Consider the following 18,483-nt stretch of genomic DNA (forward strand, 5'->3'; position numbering starts at 1 on the left):
AAATTAAATCAGACAATTAAAACAAAAGAAAAACAGTAATAATAATAAAACAGATAAAACATGTTGGAATCAGAACTGTGTGCTAGCATTATTAAACGGCGCTCAGCACAGGTACAAGAGGTTTAATCCTTATGGTGGTCACCATCTTGGTTTAATATTTTAGTATGCAAACATTTGATAATTAGTACCTGATGACAGATGAAGGTCAGAGTTATAAAAATTCATCCTGAGGGACACATGAATGTGTGTGCAACATGTCACAGCAGTCCATGACAAAGCTAAACACTAACTGTTAAATAATACAGACATTCTTTCTGCTATTTGCACTCCTGTAAATGTTAAATATTAAAGATGCAATTTCACTTGAGCTAAAAAAATCTGATTGTGTCTTGAACTGATGCTAATTGCCTGCTCTAGCCTCAGGGAGAGTATAATATCCAGGAAGATATCCTGCTCAGTAAATCACATCAGTACTGCCTGGCTTGATATCTTTCATCCACAGTCTAGACTGCCAGAACAACTACAGTTATACACCACAGGAGGGCAGCATACTGCAGCTTTAGGCATGACAGTTCTCTGCAGAGTCAAAGGATTATCACATTACGCAGCAACACACCATTTAGATTTTTCTTTTTTTTCCAGCATAAAGTTGGACAAGAGTCATAAAATTGAAATTGCCATAGGGCCACATTTATAAGAAGGACTGATGATTAGTGTATATACAGCTTTATAAATGTACTTTGACTTGTTAAGGTATCAAATGATATTATTATTGATACCTTTTCTGTGTCAGCCTTCCATCTGTTACAAAGATAATATGCTGTATGACAGTTTGCTAAATCTTTACTGGATTAATCCAGTATGATTTTTATATGCTTCATCTACTTCAACATTGTTTATTCTCAGGAAGGTGCCAAGGGCTTGGATAGGCGTAAGCTGTTATCTGTCTCCATGGATGGACCAAACGTTAATTGGAAGGTTCGTGGAGCTATTGCAGCAAGAACAGGCAGAGCAGTATGGGGGCGCTCAACTGATTGTGGTAGGAAGCTGTGGCATCCACACCTTACATAACGCTTGCAAAGGTGGCTTCGTCATGTGGCAACTGGACAAGGTTCTGAGGGCCATGCACGCACTCTTCCATAATACACCTGCAAGGAAGGAGGACTTCACGGTTCTTACCAAAACCACACAATTTCCACTGCCATTATGTGGCCACCAGTGGCTTGAGAACCTACCAGCTGTGGAGAGGGCTTTAGAGGTATGTCCTTCAGTGACCATTTGCGTGGATGTAGTCGGGACCAAGAGGCTACCAAATCCAGGAACCTCATCATTTGACATCCTTGAAGCAGCACAGAAAGATCCTCTCATTATGGCAAAACTTCATTTCTACATGTCTGTCATCAGGACCTTCAGCCCCTTCCTGACCACATACAGTACCACACAGATCAGCCAATGATACCATTCCTTGTGAACGATTTGGCAGAATTGATGAAGGCAATTATATTCTACTACTGAACATTGTTTGTATTTCTGATTTTATACATATATTATAGACATGATGTGACAATTATATCATGTTGAAAAAATCTTGAAAACAAAGAAGCAAAGGAGTGTTGACATATTGTCAAGTCAATATGGTTATAATTATTTGGGTTACATTTTAGCTTTTCTGTTTACAGTGTATTTTGAGGCATTTCATCAAGAGGGAGGTCCTACAGGTCATCAGTCCACTCCAGTTAGCCAGACTGGATATCGGTGACAAAAAGAATTGGCTCCATCCTAAGGAAGTGAACATTGGCTTGGGTGCAGAATCAACCCTGAAGGTATAGTGTTTCAAGTGATTGTTTAAAATATTACCAGGATCCAGAAAATGGATTTACTAGTTGTTATATAGGTTACTCTCAATATCCCTGTCAGTAACTCCAAAGACAGACAAAGATAGGAGAACTCACAGTCCTAGAGTTTAAGAGGGACTGCATCAAGGTGATGTCAACTATACTGCAGAAAGTGCAAGACAAGAGCCCCTTAAAATATCCCACTGTGAGGCAGCTGACCTGTTTGAACCCTAGAAAGATGTTCTCTGATCCAGAATGGTGCCAGAGAAAGATGAGGAGTCTCGTCCAGAGGTTCCTGTACAATAAGCAGTTGTCAGGAGGTGTCTCAGCCGGTATGAGAGAATAAAGCAGTTTAGGTTTTCTTTCTGCATTCATTACGATATCTGTCTCTAAATCTAAAAGAAACTAAGAGTGATGTGAATAGCATATGAAGAAGCGTTAGGTTTCCAGAAAGCGCATATAATTACTATGAATTTGGCTGATTCTTATCTAGTAATTAGTGTGACTGTAAAATGTGAGTGTTTGCATTTTTTATTGAATTTTGCCTGTGCCTTGGTATTGTTTCTTGCAGGTGACGTGATTACACAGCAGTTTTGTGACTTCTTATCTGTTGAGGCTAGAAATGACACCTTCCACTCCTACCGACCCACTGAGACATGGGTGGATGTCTTCCTCCATCATGCTTTCCAGAGCAACTGTTACTCTGAGCTATGGGAGTTTTGTAAGAAACTTCTTCTATCGCATGGCCAGGCAACAGTGGAGAGAGGCTTCTCAATGACGAGGTTGAAACTTGCAACATGCAAGAAGAAACAATGGTCACCCAGCGACTGATCTGTGACTATGTCACCGTTTGTGACGGTGTCCTCAAGGTCTCCATCACTAAGTAGGCGCTGTCCTCAGTTGCATCAGTTAGGCCGAGGTACAGGATGTACCTAGATGAGGAAAAGCAAAAGAAAATGAAATTGCAACACAGAACCAAAGGGCAGCTGCAGAGCGCATCGAGGAACTTAAGAAGAAGAAAAAATGTCTGTCTGAGGTGGCAAAAGTTCTGCTGGATAATGCCGATCAGCTCGCTACACAAGCTGAGGGAAAGGCTGGCGACCTGATGGCACAGCTCATCACCAAATCAAACACACTAAGGAAGTGGTACAAAGAAAAAATGACAGAATTGCAACAGGTGGAGGAGGAACTGGCGAAAACCCGCACATCCATGCCATAGCTGCGAAAAAGAGTAAACGCCAATGGTTATACTGTGTTTTTTGCAAGCATGTGTTTTTATGATGCTTCACTAGGAGTCAAAATACTTCATGAATGCAGCAGAATAGTTATTTGGAATAAATAGTTATCTGCCAGTTGTGTTTTTAGTGAGGATTCATGATGTATACATCCTTTTATGTATTGTTTTGCATGTCTCTCACTCTGGAAAGTGTTGTGTTTTTCAAGATGAAATTTTTCACTGGACCAAAAAGTCATGTTTTATGTGAAAATAAACATTTGGGTAAAGCTGTCCCTAACCCTATGTAATTGATAATTGATGTGGTGTTTTTTTTTTTTTTTTTTCCACTTGTGTTTATTGTGAAGTTGGTCTGAAATTTAATTTCAAAGGGCAGTAGAAAAGTCTTAAAAAGTCTTACATTTAACTTGCCTTAAGCTGTGGCAATCTTGTATTGACATTAGCCTGTTTCTGACCATCACTAAAGCTGAACTTGGGCTCAAACCTGGTCTTGCTGAGCTGTCACATTTATCATAATTGTGGGTGTAAATAATAAATAAAAATGCCTTTGTGGTTATGTCTCTCCACTTACTTTCTTTTAGAAATGCAGTACCCTCCACCAGCAGCTGCTCCACAGATGACCAAAGCTGTGATCATGATTCCAGCGATGCAACCGGCCGAGCATTTTAGTGTTTTGTCTGGGATGGTTTAAATAAAAAAAAAAAATAGTGTAAACCGGGACTGTCTCATTGTGCCCATGGACTCAAAGATGTCAATTATTTTTCCCCAGATGTTACACATCAAAGGTGTCTAGAGGTCTTGTAAATTCCCTCAAGTAGTGTCACTTGAGTGAACAACAGGGGGCACCGAAGACTATAAGTTTGAGTAAAAGATAATAAAAATGTTAGGTTTTAACAAGGAAGAAGAATGTTTGGGATAAAAATAACAACATTTCTGGTTCTGCTGCTTTACATTCATACTTTTCAAACACTGTCCATCATGAATCTGACAATATCATCCTGCAGAGGTGCAATGCTAAATGTTGCTCTTTAAAAGGCACTAAGTGGAGTTTGGCATTTCAAGCTTTTGCTTTTATAATTATCTTAAAATCAATCTGCTACATTCAGTTGGTGGAATGAATCTGGAATAAAAATCTTGAGGCAGCCTGCTAGTCTTCACATTATCAGAGGTATAATCCTGTGAGTTAATCTCAATATTCAAGAGCAGCCTAACAAAGTGTGTAATAACCTCCATATTGGTACCTGTTATAGACAATCCATGCACCACTGATAATGCTCTCCCAGTTATTCTATTCATGGCTTGACAGGTGTAGTTGCCGCTGTCAGAGAGTTCAACGTTGTCTTCAGTGAACACAGAAGAGTTGTGAATCTCTGTCCCGTTCAGTGTCCAGGTGTATCGAGCAGATGGTGTGGACTCAGCAGAGCAGGTTAATGTTAAGGTCTGGCCAACACTTATCTCACTTGGACCTGTGATTTGAAGGTTTTCTGGTCCATCTGAAACACAGATAGTTGTCAAGTTTTTACAGCGGCACAGACAAACAATAGTCGACATGAAAATCTAAAATCTTGGGTTCAAGGCCAGCAAACAAATCATTTCAGTAGTGCACTGTTATTTATGGCACACACCACTTTGAACAGTGAATGTAGACTGTACACTTTGTTACCTACAGTTAACAACCATGTTGTAATTAGCTGCTCCATTGCTGACGGGATTCTTGATATTACAGGAATATTGTCCAGTGTCTGTTTTCTTCAGAGGCTGAAACGACAGCACTCTGTTGTTGTCCTGAAGTATGATGTTGTTGGCTGGGATCAGATCTGAGCCATCCTTCATCCACGTTCTGCTCAAGAAGGAGCCGGCAGCCTCACAGATTAAGTTGACAGGGTTCCTCTCAATCGGCAGGTTTATTGATGGTTTGACAGAAGCTCCTGATGTTCTCTCTGTTGGGCAAGAGATCATTGTGTTGTGTGAAACTTATAAAAGGTGCAATTACTATTGAGGGCTGACTGAGTAAATAGATACAGTTCCTTATAAGTATAAGAATAAATATATAGAATTAATATATATATAAGTATTCTTATACAACCCTGATTCCAAAAAAGTGGGGTGCTGTGATAAAATGTAAATACAGAAAAACAGAATATAATCATCTGCAAACAAACTGTGTTAACAGTTTTACAAAGTGTTCCTGTTTCGAACTTTATATCAGCACCTGACTGTTGTTTTGAGATAAACTTGACAAATCATGAATTTGTCCTTTAACATCCCCTGAAAATCCAATTTTTGCTGACCTCCAGTGCTTAAACCTCTCACTTTGCTGCCGTGATGTCTAAGTGCCTCTGTTTCGATACTCATTAACTTTTATGTCTTGATAGACCTCATAGACCACACTGTGACTGGTCATGCTAAGATACTGTAAATTTTCATCAGGTGGTACAAATTATGTGGATTTACTTGATCATACTAATTAGCTTTATGAATAATGATGGAGAGTTGAGTAGATTCATATTTATGCTTCTTTAAAATATAAGTATCTGCAAACAAACTGCGTTAACAGTTTTACAAAGTGTTCCCGAGCCCATGCCCCTGTTTCAAAGTTCATATCAGCACCTGACTGTTGTTTCAAGATAAACTTGACAAATCATGAATTTGTCCTTTAACATCCTCCGAAAATCCAAATTTTGCTGACCTCCAGTGCTTAAACCTCTCACCTTGCTGCAGTGATGTTTCAGGGCCTCTGTTTGGATACTCATTAACTTTTATAACTTGATAGACCTCATAGACCACAACACTGTGACTGGTCATGCTAAAATACTGTAAATTTTCATCAGTTGGTACAAATAAGGTGGATTCACTTGATCATAGTGATTAGCTTTATGAATAATGATGGAGAGTTGAGTAGATTCATTTTCATGCTTCTTTAAAATACAAGTACGTCATTGTTTCGTTTCCCATCACAGCGATTGTGAATTAACAGTATGTAATGTTGTTATGGTTAATATTCGCCATTCAGCGTTGAAGGAAATGCAACATGTGAAACATCTGCTCACCATATACATCCAGTCTTGTGTTCCCATTCTTCTGTGCTTCTCCAAATGGTGTAATGCTGACTTTCTTTAAATCAATTATCCCGAAAAAAAGGTCTTTTCTTTTTGTTTGTATATTTTGAATCTTTTTATTTTTATCTTCTTATTTGAATCCACTGAGCACCAAAACACTGTCATTCGAACGGAAACAGCATTCATTTATTTCTGAAATGCTATGCATGATTACCATTCAGCATCGAAAGGGATGCAACATGTGAAACATCTGCTCACCATATACGTGCAGTCTTATGATCCCATTCTTCCGTGCTTCTCCAGGTTGATTAATGCTGACTCTGTATTCTCCACTGTCATGAAGAGACAGATTCCTGAGCTGCAGAGATCCAGTAGAGGGGAAGAGGGTGATTCTGTTTTCATACTCTGGTGAAATCATATTATAACCACTGAAAGTGATTATATTTCTAACACCAAAGTTCCAGGAGACTGATGAAAATGGTTTTTCTTGTCGAGCCAGTGTTGTGGTGAACATCACCGTCCCTCCCACAGCTGCATTCAGAGGACCATCTGGCAACACACCAGCTCCGTTGGTTAAACCTGGAGGAGACAGTCACAGGTCTGAAAAGAACTCTCATGATGATGATGATGTCCTTAAATCACAATGATTCTGGTTCATGCATGTACTTCTTATCAGTGTGCAGTATATTCTGACACATTTTTATACTACTCAAATAGTAGCGCTCACGTTGTGGCCACAACATTTAACATGTGACGAAAATACTTGTCTGAGTTAGGAAAACATTTCCTTTATGATTCTTTCAACTAAATTGTCCAGTGTTACACTAAATGTTTCACGTTCTGTTTTAAAAGGCTTTTAACAAGCTCTAACAAGGGTCAGGGATGTAGGTATAACAGGGACTTCTCCATCCACTGCACCTGTGGACTGAACAAGTGCGTCTGTACACTGAAACTAGCACCAGTGAGAGGCTCATGTCATGCTATGGTTAGAAAAACTGAACGAATCATTTGCAGTAACATTTTATCTCCCACAGCAGCATGGGGAGGGGGTGTAATGTGACGCTGTGAAGCATCAATAATGGATGATCACTCTCTGAGAAATAAGTGAATAAGTATTTCATTTTATCTGCTGTATCAAGTGGTGAGAGCTCACCTGAGATGACTCCCAGGATGATGAAGTGTGTCACAGCTGTTTCCATTTCATCTACAGTATCATCAAGTATGACAGGAGGACCGAGGAATCACACTCTTCCTTTGCTATTTTCAGGAAAATTCATGCTGATTTCAGTATATAGCCAGTATAAGGAAGTGCTGTGCAATGGGGATTTTCTCGTCATCGTATCTCTGAAAGGTCCGCCTCATGATCAGCAGGGTCCGCCTTCTTTGTCACTAACAATGTAGGCACAGAGCAGCTTTTAAAAAGATAATTAAAGATTGTAAGTACTTGGAAGGATTTCTGTTTTTTAACAGTGAACTAAGGTGACACCATAAAACCTGATTGCAGGTATTTACTGCTCACTCAGTCAGACTTTGATTCCCTCAAGTTCCTGGTGGCACTGCAATCATTGCTCACAACTGACTTGATTACATAACCATCTCCTGTACTGCAAGTGATCTGTGACATATGATACTTAGTATATTGTCATTTGGATTTTCAGTTATGTTATCATGCTTGTTGCATGAATGGCAATGCAACATCTCAACAACTGTTTGAGGGACTATCATGAATGCACTTTAGTGAGCTCCTGACTTCCTCTCTAGCACCACCAGCAGGTCAACTAAGATGGTGAACATGTTAAACATTAAACTTGGTAAACATCGATTTGTTAGCACTGTATTGGTGAGCATTTTACACGTAGCATGCTACTACTTAAAGTAATGTCTAATTTTGGACTAACTGAGAGATCAACAACAACAAAGTGTCACATTGTATGGACATTGTTTTGCTGCATGCATATTAGGCCTGCAGGTCCATAAACATGGTCGCAGGCTTTGTGTCTAAATCAGTCATAAAATCTTTTGCATGAGTCTCGAGCTACATCAGTGAAAGTTAAAAATCCCATTCAAATACACCCTGAGTTTTGCCTGTGGGATTATTAATACCACTGTGGTATTTATGTCTTTTTATTATACATCAATATATCAACACAAACACATTTCCACCACAAGAGGGCGACGTGTTGCGGCTTTATGGCGCATCTGCACGTTAGTGGGTTTGTCTCATGCAGACAGCTTGTCACTCTGCTCGCAGGTAACTCTGCATTTGCTGAGTGATACTAAAGGAGCTGCTTTCATTTATTATGACAATCAAAAGTTTGATGGCTGAGTATAACTGAAAGCAGTTATAATAGACCTGAAGTCTGCATTTGGCTGTTTCAATGCTGAAGTCATTTCTGACCTTTCAAAGAAACTCTTCTAGGCTGACAGACAACACTTTGTTGAGCTCAAACTCTCCGCAGAAACAGAGGTTGGTCGTGCTTCATTCACCCTCTGGTGGACATGAAGGTTCATAGACATTTTACCTTCTATTAAGTTTTTGCAGGGCAGGTATTGACACTTTGGCTTTGCACATAAAATGAAAACAAAGATAATAAAAGACAGCATATCCAAGCATTGTGACAGTGTATGTGACGGAGCGGCTCCGTCACTAACGTTGGGCAGCGCACTCACACACATACGCACAGACATAGGCACGCAAACGCTTTCATTCACACGTCCCTGCTCACTTTCCCCGTCTTTTCAATAAGTAATTAAAAATACCCCATAGCCATTTCCCTTTTCTCCTCCGTTTCTGTAGCATGGCCAAGGGTGCACACTTGGTAGTTCTACCTCTGTTCATACATATATTTCCACATGTATTCATACCACCATTTATCACCTACCATGTGGAGATGTGCTGCGTGTCCATCCTGCTCTCTCACGCTGTCGTTAGTTTGGTTGGCCAAACAGGGGCGTAACTGACAGCTACATTAAATAGTCTGTCTTCGCGCGTTTTTATGATCCTGTGACTGACGTTATTATTTGTTTTGTTTGTAAAGTTGAATTTTGTGATGAATAACTAAGGATGGTTAAAGGGGAACATTTGTGAACATAAATACTATTTTTTGCTCTATTTATAGTGGAAGTTGGGAGACTAAATATATGGATAGGGTTAAGGAAAATGTTGAATATGTTTTTTTATGTGTATACCGAGCCTAGTGGGAGGGGCAACTGGTTTAAAAGGAGGCTGCTCAGCCCTAGATTGAGAGTCTTGACTTGGTTACAGAGGAGGTAACAGTGTTCGATCTCGAGACTGTGTGAGTGATTTCTTTGAAGGGAAAATATACTACTGTGAGTTATTGAAGGACTTTTTTTTTTTTTTAGAATATTATTTGAACTTTGTTCTATTTTCTTTTTTTTTCTGCATTTCACTTTTTTGTAAATATGTTTGCACCTGGGGAGGCCGGCAAATAAAATAACACCAACAGTGTATTTTCGACTACGCCTGTGTTTTAAAGGAGAACCCCGTGACAGTGTATTTAATAAAAAAGAATTCTTAAAACAGACATTTCCCAGGCATTCCTCCCAATTCTTCTCTAACATTAAATACAGCGTCAGATCAATAAATCTGACCCTGCACCTCCAGCTCAGCATTGAATCAGCTCCTGGATGATAGCCTTGTTCCACTGCACTGTATAAAGTTATGTACCACTGAAACTCCAAGCCAATTTTATAGATGTTGTGACGGTTTGACTTTATAGCGAACACCTGCTGAAATATGAATATAGTTCCAACATTTCACAGTCTGTGATGATGAATTGGAAAATCCCTTCTCATGCATTTCTTACCTGAGGAGAAGAACACAAGTATGGTGAGCTTGAGAAATCTTTACTTCACGGTGTATAACTCAGTGTGGTCCTCTTCTCATGTTATCTAACCTTCTGCTCTCTGTGTTTGTGCAACAATGGAATAAGTTAAAACATGTCATTAAGACATCCACAGGCTTGACATGCTTAATTATTGCCTCTATTATTATCTCTGTTAAGACTTTGTTATCGTGGCTCATTGTTTCTGCACAAATTTGATCATGTCAGAAGTTTTAGGAGCAAAAGTCAGAGTCTGTTCAAGCAGGTCTGCTGCATTTAAGCATAGCAGTGTATTGAGGTAAATGCTAACATCAGCATGCTAACATGCAACAACAATGTTAACATGATGAAGTTTATGACAACAATAATATGAACTTTATTTATAATGCACTTTTCTAAGTTACAACATGCTTGACATGGTTGTACCAGGACAGAAACATTTCAGAGCTGCACTGAGGAAAATTAAATCAGACAATTAAAACAAAAAGAAAAACAGTAATAATAATAAAACAGATAAAACATGTTGGAATCAAAACTGTGTGCTAGCATTATTAAATGGCGCACAGCACAGGTACAAGAGGTTTAATCCTTATTGTTGTCACCATCTTGGTTTAATATTTTAGTATGCAAACATTTGATAATTAGTACCTGATGACAGATGAAGGTCAAAGTTATAAAAATTCATCCTGAGGGACACATGAATGTGTGTGCAACATGTCACAGCAGTCCATGACAAAGCTAAACATTAACTGTTAAATAATACAGACATTCTTTCTGCTATTTGCACTCCTGTAAATGTTAAATATTAAAGATGCAATTTCACTCGAGCTAAAAAAAATCTGATTGTGTCTTGAACTGATGCTAATTGCCTGCTCTAGCCTCAGGGAGAGTATAATATCCAGGAAGATATCCTGCTCAGTAAATCACATCAGTACTGCTTGGCTTGATATCTTTTATCCACAGTCCAGACTGCCAGAACAACTACAGTTATACACCACAGGAGGGCAGCATACTGCAGCTTTAGGCATGACAGTTCTCTGCAGAGTCAAAGGATTATCATATTACGCAGGCACTGAAACACAGCGTTTAGATTTTTTTTTTCTTTTTTTTCCAGTATAAAGTTGGACAAGTGTAAAAATAAAATTGAAATTGCCATAGGGCCACATTTATGAGAAGGACTGATGATTAGTGTTTATACAGCTTTATAAAAATACTTCACACTTCAAACCTAATTTTCACAGTTGCAAGTGTTTAACTATTATATCCAAAAACTGTTACACATTCATATTTTTGAAGTACAATATTGTATGTTGATGTATCCTGTTGAAATCTGCATTATGTCATATCCCAGCCAAATATTTGTCTCTTTGCAGTGTGAAGCTGGACGCAGTATGAGAACAGGACAATAAAAGACAAGCGTGAGAGATACACTGCAGACATGCACAAAACATATAAAACAGTAAGAGTCATTTCATAGCTGCAGTTATTACACACCAGAGTTAAATGCAGACATATTCACCACTGTTTAATAAAAGCACTGCAATGCACCTAAGCTTAATTGTTTTGGTGCAATACCAGCTAGTGTTCTTATTTTCAAATGAACATTTTAACAATTAAACCTAAATAATTACCACCCGGCTCTGCAGCTCTATGGAGCTTTCTATTCTATTTGAGCTTTGGGTTTGAAGACATTTCTCTCATAAACCCTCTTTCTGGCTCTGCCTCTGATACATTTCCAATGCTACCAGCTACCTGCTAAAAGGAGAGTGACATTGGAATTGCATTCAACAGGTGGCTAGAAGTACAGGAGAAATGCTACTGTTGCTCTGTAGGGGATGATTAAATGGGAAATTGTTTGCTAAGACATTAAATAGAAAAATGAATAAAGTGATATGATGTCACAGCTGCTACCTCCTTTTGCTGAGCTATTCTGCCTCCAGGTGGCCAAAAAAGTCAACATTAGTATTCCTCTTACTGTTACATAATTTATGGGGACATTACATTGACTTATATTCATTTACTGGAGATTTACCATAACCATAACCAAGACCACTACTTGCCTAACCCTAAGCCTAGCCTTGATCCTTACCTCAACCTTAACCCCAGTCTTCATCCTAAAATTTAATGATTTACATTATGGGGACCTGCATTTTGTCCCCACAAAGATGGTGAGTCCCCACAGTGTGACTGACTCTAAACAGATTAATGTCCCCACAACGTGAGGAATACATGGCTCACACACACACACACACACACACACACACACACACACACACACACACACACACACACACACACACACACACACACACATTGGTGTCTCTTCTTTTTACTAGTGATGTTTTTTTAAAATTTTCACCTTTTTTTGGCCAAAAATGGGCAAAAAGCAAACATTTTGTTCAAGCAGAGTCACTGTTTTGATTAAGAGCGGTCAGTAAAAAAATGGTGATTCTGTCTCTTTTCGCTAAGGCAGAGTTCAAAACTCACCTTAAAATGGAAAGACCATTGAGTTTATATATTTCCATAAACCGGCAAAGCGGTCTCATACACATGTTCTTGTTCTAGGCAAAAAAAAAAAAAAGCTTGCAGTTACCTTCAGTTATTCACATGTAAACTTTTTCTTCAGTCTGTCTATGTTATTACATCCATGACAATGTGAGTGCAGAATGAAGTACGATCAGATAAATACTAACCTTTATTAGCAGACTGTGGCGGAGCTTTGTTCTTGATTCTAAACGTTAGAAATGAAGCATAGTTCAAATGTGGTCATGCAACCAGAAGTGACTCAAACAGTAACCTGTGTGTGTCTGGTTAAACTTTAATAGAGGATTGTTAACTGAGAAGTTAGTGTAATTGTTAGGCAGTACAACTATATTTACATTCCTGCCTGCTCTTTGGTCCTCGGCCGTCTTTGCCTGTCCTGTATTGACTTTAGCCTGCTTCTAACCATCGCTAAAGCTGAACTTGGGCTCAAACCTGGTCTTGCTGTGCTGTCACATTTATCATAATTGTGACTGGGTCTAAATAGTAAATAAAAATGCCTTTGTGGTTATGTCTCTCCACTTACTTTCTTTTATAAATGCAGTACCCTCCACCAGCAGCTGCTCCACAGATGACCAAACCTGCGATCACGATTCCAGCGATGCAACCGGCTGAGCATCTTAGTGTTTTGTCTGGGATGGCTTAAATAAAAAAAGGGGTAAGAACATGATTTTTACAAAATTGTGTAAACCAGGACTGTCTCATTGTACCCATGGACTCAAAGATTTCAATTATATCTCCACAGATGTTACACATCAAAGGTGTCTAGAGGTAAAGTGGTGTCACTTGAGTGAGCAACAGGGGGCACCGAAGACTATAAGTTTGAGTAAAAGATAATAAAAAAAATGTTAGGATTTAACAAGGAAGAAGAATGTTTGGAATAGAAATAACAACATTTCTGGTTCTGCTGCATTACTTTCATACTTTTTAAAAACACTGTCCATCATGAAACTGACAATATCATCCTGCAGAGGTGCAATGCTAAATGTTGCACTTTAAAAGGCACTAAGTGGAGTTTTGCATTTCAAGCCGTTGCTGTCTCATAATCTTAAAATCAATCTGCTACATTCAGTTGGTGGAATGAATCTGGAATAAAAATCTTGAGGCAGCCTGCTAGTCTTCACATTATCAGAGGTATAATCCTGTGAGTTAATCTCAATATTCAAGAGCAGCCTAACAAAGTGTGTAATAACCTCCATATTGGTACCTGTTATAGACAATCCATGCACCGCTGATAATGCTCTCCCAGTTACGTTATTCAAGGCTTGACAGGTGTAGTTGCCGCTGTCAGAGAGTTCAACGTTGTCTTCAGTGAACACAGAAGAGTTGTGAATCTCTGTCCCGTTCAGTGTCCAGGTGTATCGAGCAGATGGTGTGGCCTCAGCAGAGCAGGTTAATGTTAAGGTCTGGCCAACACTTATCTCACTTGGACCTGTGATTTGAAGGTTTTCTGGTCCATCTGAAACACAGATAGTTGTCAAGTTTTTACAGCGGCACAGACAAACAATAGTTGACATGAGAATCTAAAATCTTGGGTTCAAGGCCAGCAAACAAATCATTTCAGTAGTGCACTGTTATTTATGGCACACACCACTTTGAACAGTGAATGTAGACTGTACACTTTGTTACCTACAGTTAACAACCATGTTGTAATTAGCTGCTCCACTGCTGACAGGGTTGCTGATATTACAGGAATATTGTCCGCTGTCTGTTTTCTTCAGAGGGTGAAACGACAGCACTCTGTTGTTGTCCTGAAGTATGATGTTGTTGGCTGGGATCAGATCTGAGCCATCCTTCATCCACGTTCTGTTCAAGAGGGAGCCGGCAGCCTCACAGCTTAAGTTGACAGAGTTCCCCTCAATCGGCAGGTTTATTGATGGTTTGACAGAAGCTCCTGATATTCTCTCTGTTGGGCAAGAGATCATTGTGTTGTGTGAAACTTATGAAAAAGTAAAATTGAGGGCTGACTGGGTAAATAGATAGAGCTTCTTATTATATGTCTATCTGAAATGTATTTTAATATTTACAGCCAACAAACCAACTCATCAGCTGCAAAAGTAAATAAAATAAATAAAAACAGAATATAATCATTTACAAGCAATCATGTGTTCACAAAGTGGTGAACTTCACTCCATCCTCGCCTGTGAACGACTGAGCCTTTCCAGGATGCCTCTTTCATACCCAATCATGATACTATCACCTGTCACCAATGAACCTGTTTACCTGTCGAATGTTGTATTTGAGTGGATCATGTGACATAACGGGATAGTCCATCCATCCATCCATCCATCCATCCATCCATCCATCCATCCATCCATCCATCCATCCATCCATCCATTTTCTATACCGCCTATCCCAGGCGTGTCAAACTCATTCCACAAAGGGCCGTGTGGCTGCAGGTTTTTCCTCCAACCAATCAAGAGCATGCAGTCTGACCAATTAGCTGTCTGAAGACTGAGATCAGCTAATGAAATGAGTCAAGTCTGGTGTGCTGCTGCTTGGTTGGAAAGAAAACCTTCAGCTACTCGGCCCTTTGTGGAATGAGTTTGACACCTGTGGCCTATCCCAGCTGTCAACGGGCGAGAGGCGGGGTACACCTTGGACTGGTTGCCAGTCGATCGCAGGGCAACGCACAAGACAAACAACCATTCACGCCCACGCTCACAATTTTACAGTCACCAATTAACCTAATGAGCATGTTTTTTGGTCTGTGGGAGGAAGCCGGAGTGCCCGGAGAGAACCCACGCATGCACGGGAAGAACATGCAAACTTCACACAGAAAGGCCCCATCTGACCCGGGAATCGAACCGGCGATCTTCTTGCTGTGAGGGACGCGCGCTACCTGCTGTTCCACCGTGCCACCTGAAACCTGTTTATTAAGGCCGAAATATTCTCTAACAACTGACCAAAGACAGTTGATAGTTACAAAACAATTTGATCAAAGGTCATTTTTTAGTTTTATTCCATAAGGTGCACTGATTTGAGAACAGACTTTGCCAGGACACTTCTAACTTCTAAACCACAACGGACACAACTGAAGGTTGAGATGTTTCATGTCTCATGTTACCACGACATTGGCAACATGCACTGTGGGTGAAAAACAAAATGGCTACCATCTACCAAAGGATGTAATGTTCAGTGGAGTCCTGGAATTAATCTCATAAAATATTCATTATACCATGATGCTTAAACTTCTCACCTTGCTGCAGTGATGTACAGGTGCTTCCATTTAGATACTTTTAACTTTTATATCTTGATAGACCTCATAGACCACAACACTGTGACTGGTCATGCTAAAATACCGTAAATTTTCGTCAGTTGGTGCAAATAATGTGGATTTACTTGATCATAGTGATAAACTTCATGAACAATGATGGAGAGTTGAGTAGAATTATACTCATGCTTCTTTAGAATACAAGTACATCACTGTTTCGTTTCCCATCACAGCGATTGTGAATTAACAGTATGTAATGTTCAATTGTTATTGTTAATATTCGCCATTCAGCATTGAAAGAGATGCAATATGGGAAACATCTACTCACCATATACGTCCAGTCTAATGCTGACTCAGAGTGTAATTCTTGAAGTTTCTTTAAATTAATTAACCCGAAAACAAGGTCTTTCCTTTTAGTTTGTATGTTTTGAATCTTTTTATTTTTATCTTCTTATTTGAATCCACTGAGCACCAAAACACTGTCATTCAAACAGAAACAGCATTCATTTATTTCTGAAATGCTATGCATGATTTCAATTCAGCATCGAAAGGGATGCAACGTGTGAAACATCTGCTCACCATATACATCCAGTCTTATGATCCCATTCTTCTGTGCTTCTCCAGGTTGATTAATGTTGACTGTGTATTCTCCACTGTCATGAAGAGACAGATTCCTGAGCTGCAGAGATCCAGTAGAGGGGAAGAAGGTGATCCTGTCTTCATACTCTGGTGGAGTTATGTTTAAAGCATTGAAAGTGAATATATTTCTATTACCAAAGTTCCAGGAGACTGATGAAAATGGTTTTTCTTGTCGAGCCAGTGTTGTGGTGAACATCACCGTCCCTCCCACAGCTGCATTCAGAGGACCGTCTGGCAACACACCAGCTCCGTTGGTTAAACCTGGAGGAGACAGTCACAGGTCTGAAAAGAACTCTCATGATGATGATGATGTCCTTAAATCACAATGATTCTGGTTCATGCATGTACTTCTTATCAGTGTGCAGTATATTCTGACACGTTTTTATACTACTCAAATAGTAGCGCTCACGTTGTGGCCACAACATTTAACATGTGAAGAAAATACTTGTCTGAGTTAGGAAAACATTTCCTTTATGATTCTCTTAACAATATTGTCCAGTGTTACACTAAATGTTTCACGTTCTGTTTTAAAAGGCTTTTAACAAGCTCTAACAAGGGTCAGGGATGTAGGTATAACAGGGACTTCTCCATCCACTGCACCTGTGGACTGAACGAGTGCGTCTGTACACTGAAACTAGCACCAGTGAGAGGCTCATATCATGCTATGGTTAGAAAAACTGAACGAATCATTTGCAGTAACATTTTATCTCCCACAGCAGCATGGGGAGGGGGTGTAATGTGACGCTGTGAAGCATCAATAATGGATGATCACTCTCTGAGAAATAAGTGAATAAGTATTTCATTTTATCTGCTGTATCAAGTGGTGAGAGCTCACCTGAGATGACTCCCAGGATGATGAAGTGTGTCACAGCTGTTTCCATTTCATCTACAGTATCATCAGGTATGACAGGAGGACCGAGGAATCACACTCTTCCTTTGCTATTTTCAGGAAAATTCATGCTGATTTTAGTATATGAAGCCAGTATAAGGAAGTGCTGTGCAATGGGGATTTTCCCGTCATCGTATCTCTGAAAGGTCCGCCTCATGATCAGCAGGGCCCGCCTTGTTGATCACTAACAATGTAGGCACAGAGCAGCTTTTAAAAAGATAATTAAAGATTGTAAGTACTGGGAAGGATTTCTGTTTTTTAAGAGTGAACTGAGGTGACGACATGAAACCTGATTGCAGGTATTTACTGCTCACTCAGTCAGACTTTGATTCCCTCAGGTTCCTGATGGCACTGCAATCATTGCTCACAACTGACTTGACTTAACTGACCATCTCCTGTACTGCAAGTGATCTGTGACATATGATACCTAGTATATTGTCGTTTGGATTTTCAGTTATGCTATCATGCTTGTAGCATGAATGGCAATGCAACATCTCAACAACTGTTTGAGGGATTATCATGAATGCACTTTAGTGAGCTCCTGACTTCCTCTCTAGCACCACCAGCAGGTCAAAATTTTTACCTATCCTGTAATGTCATGATCTACTGGAGGAATTGCTAAAGAAATCTGTACAAATCCTGATTTTTTCCCAGGCGGTGTGTCCTCTGGTACCACTATGAGGTGGTTTTGAGTGAACTGTCTTGACAACTCACTGCCGGAAAGATTGAAATTTGATTCAGAGCTTCAGTTTCTCCTCTGGAAGTACTTTAATGTACCTCGTCACCAAGCACCATCTTTCGGTCAGCATTTCTATTTGTCCAGTCTTTGGTTTGTGATTAAATACTTGCAAAATTACAGACATTTCCATCAGTCTCAGCTAGGCTTTGTATGGAGTGCTTATTATTATGTGTTAGCATGTTAGTAACTGAACTAAGATGGTGAACATGTTAACATTAAACCTGGTAAACATCAATATGTTAGCACTGTATTGGTGAGCATTTTCTATGTACTGTAGCATACTACCATTTAAAATAATGTCTAATTTTGGACTAACTGATAGATCAACAACAAAGTGTCACATTGTATGGACATTGTTTTGCTGCATGCATATTAGGCCTGCAGGTCCATAAACATAGTTGCAGGCTTTATGTCTAATTTAGTCATAAAATCTTTTGCATGTGTCTCGAGCTACATCAGTAAAAGTAAAATATCCCATTCAAATACAC

General features: G+C 39.5%; 1 protein-coding gene and 1 long non-coding RNA gene across 3 annotated transcripts; one reads left to right on the forward strand and one right to left on the reverse strand.

The window, feature by feature from the left end:
* The first annotated feature begins 745 nt into the window (after nt 1-745).
* On the forward strand, nt 746-2,611 carry LOC139334023 (uncharacterized). Of its 2 annotated transcripts, none has more exons than XR_011602361.1 (2): nt 746-1,823; nt 2,407-2,611. It is a non-coding gene; the product is annotated as an uncharacterized lncRNA (long non-coding RNA). The 2 variants fall into 2 exon arrangements; XR_011602360.1 differs by having other exon boundaries at nt 746-1,494.
* Nucleotides 2,612-2,673: 62 nt separating this feature from the next.
* LOC139334185 (cell adhesion molecule CEACAM5-like) lies at nt 2,674-17,248 on the reverse strand. Its single transcript, XM_070966946.1, has 9 exons — nt 17,203-17,248; nt 16,503-16,628; nt 16,308-16,454; nt 14,148-14,420; nt 13,722-13,973; nt 4,737-5,009; nt 4,311-4,562; nt 3,662-3,746; nt 2,674-2,767 (listed from the first exon to the last, which is right to left on the reverse strand). Exons 1-9 carry the CDS (start codon nt 17,246-17,248, stop codon nt 2,674-2,676), a joined length of 1,548 nt encoding a protein of 515 aa, XP_070823047.1.
* Between the last annotated feature and the right edge of the window lie 1,235 nt (nt 17,249-18,483).

This window comes from Chaetodon trifascialis, chromosome 7, assembly GCF_039877785.1.
Source record: "Chaetodon trifascialis isolate fChaTrf1 chromosome 7, fChaTrf1.hap1, whole genome shotgun sequence".
Taxonomy (NCBI): Eukaryota; Metazoa; Chordata; class Actinopteri; order Chaetodontiformes; family Chaetodontidae; genus Chaetodon; species Chaetodon trifascialis.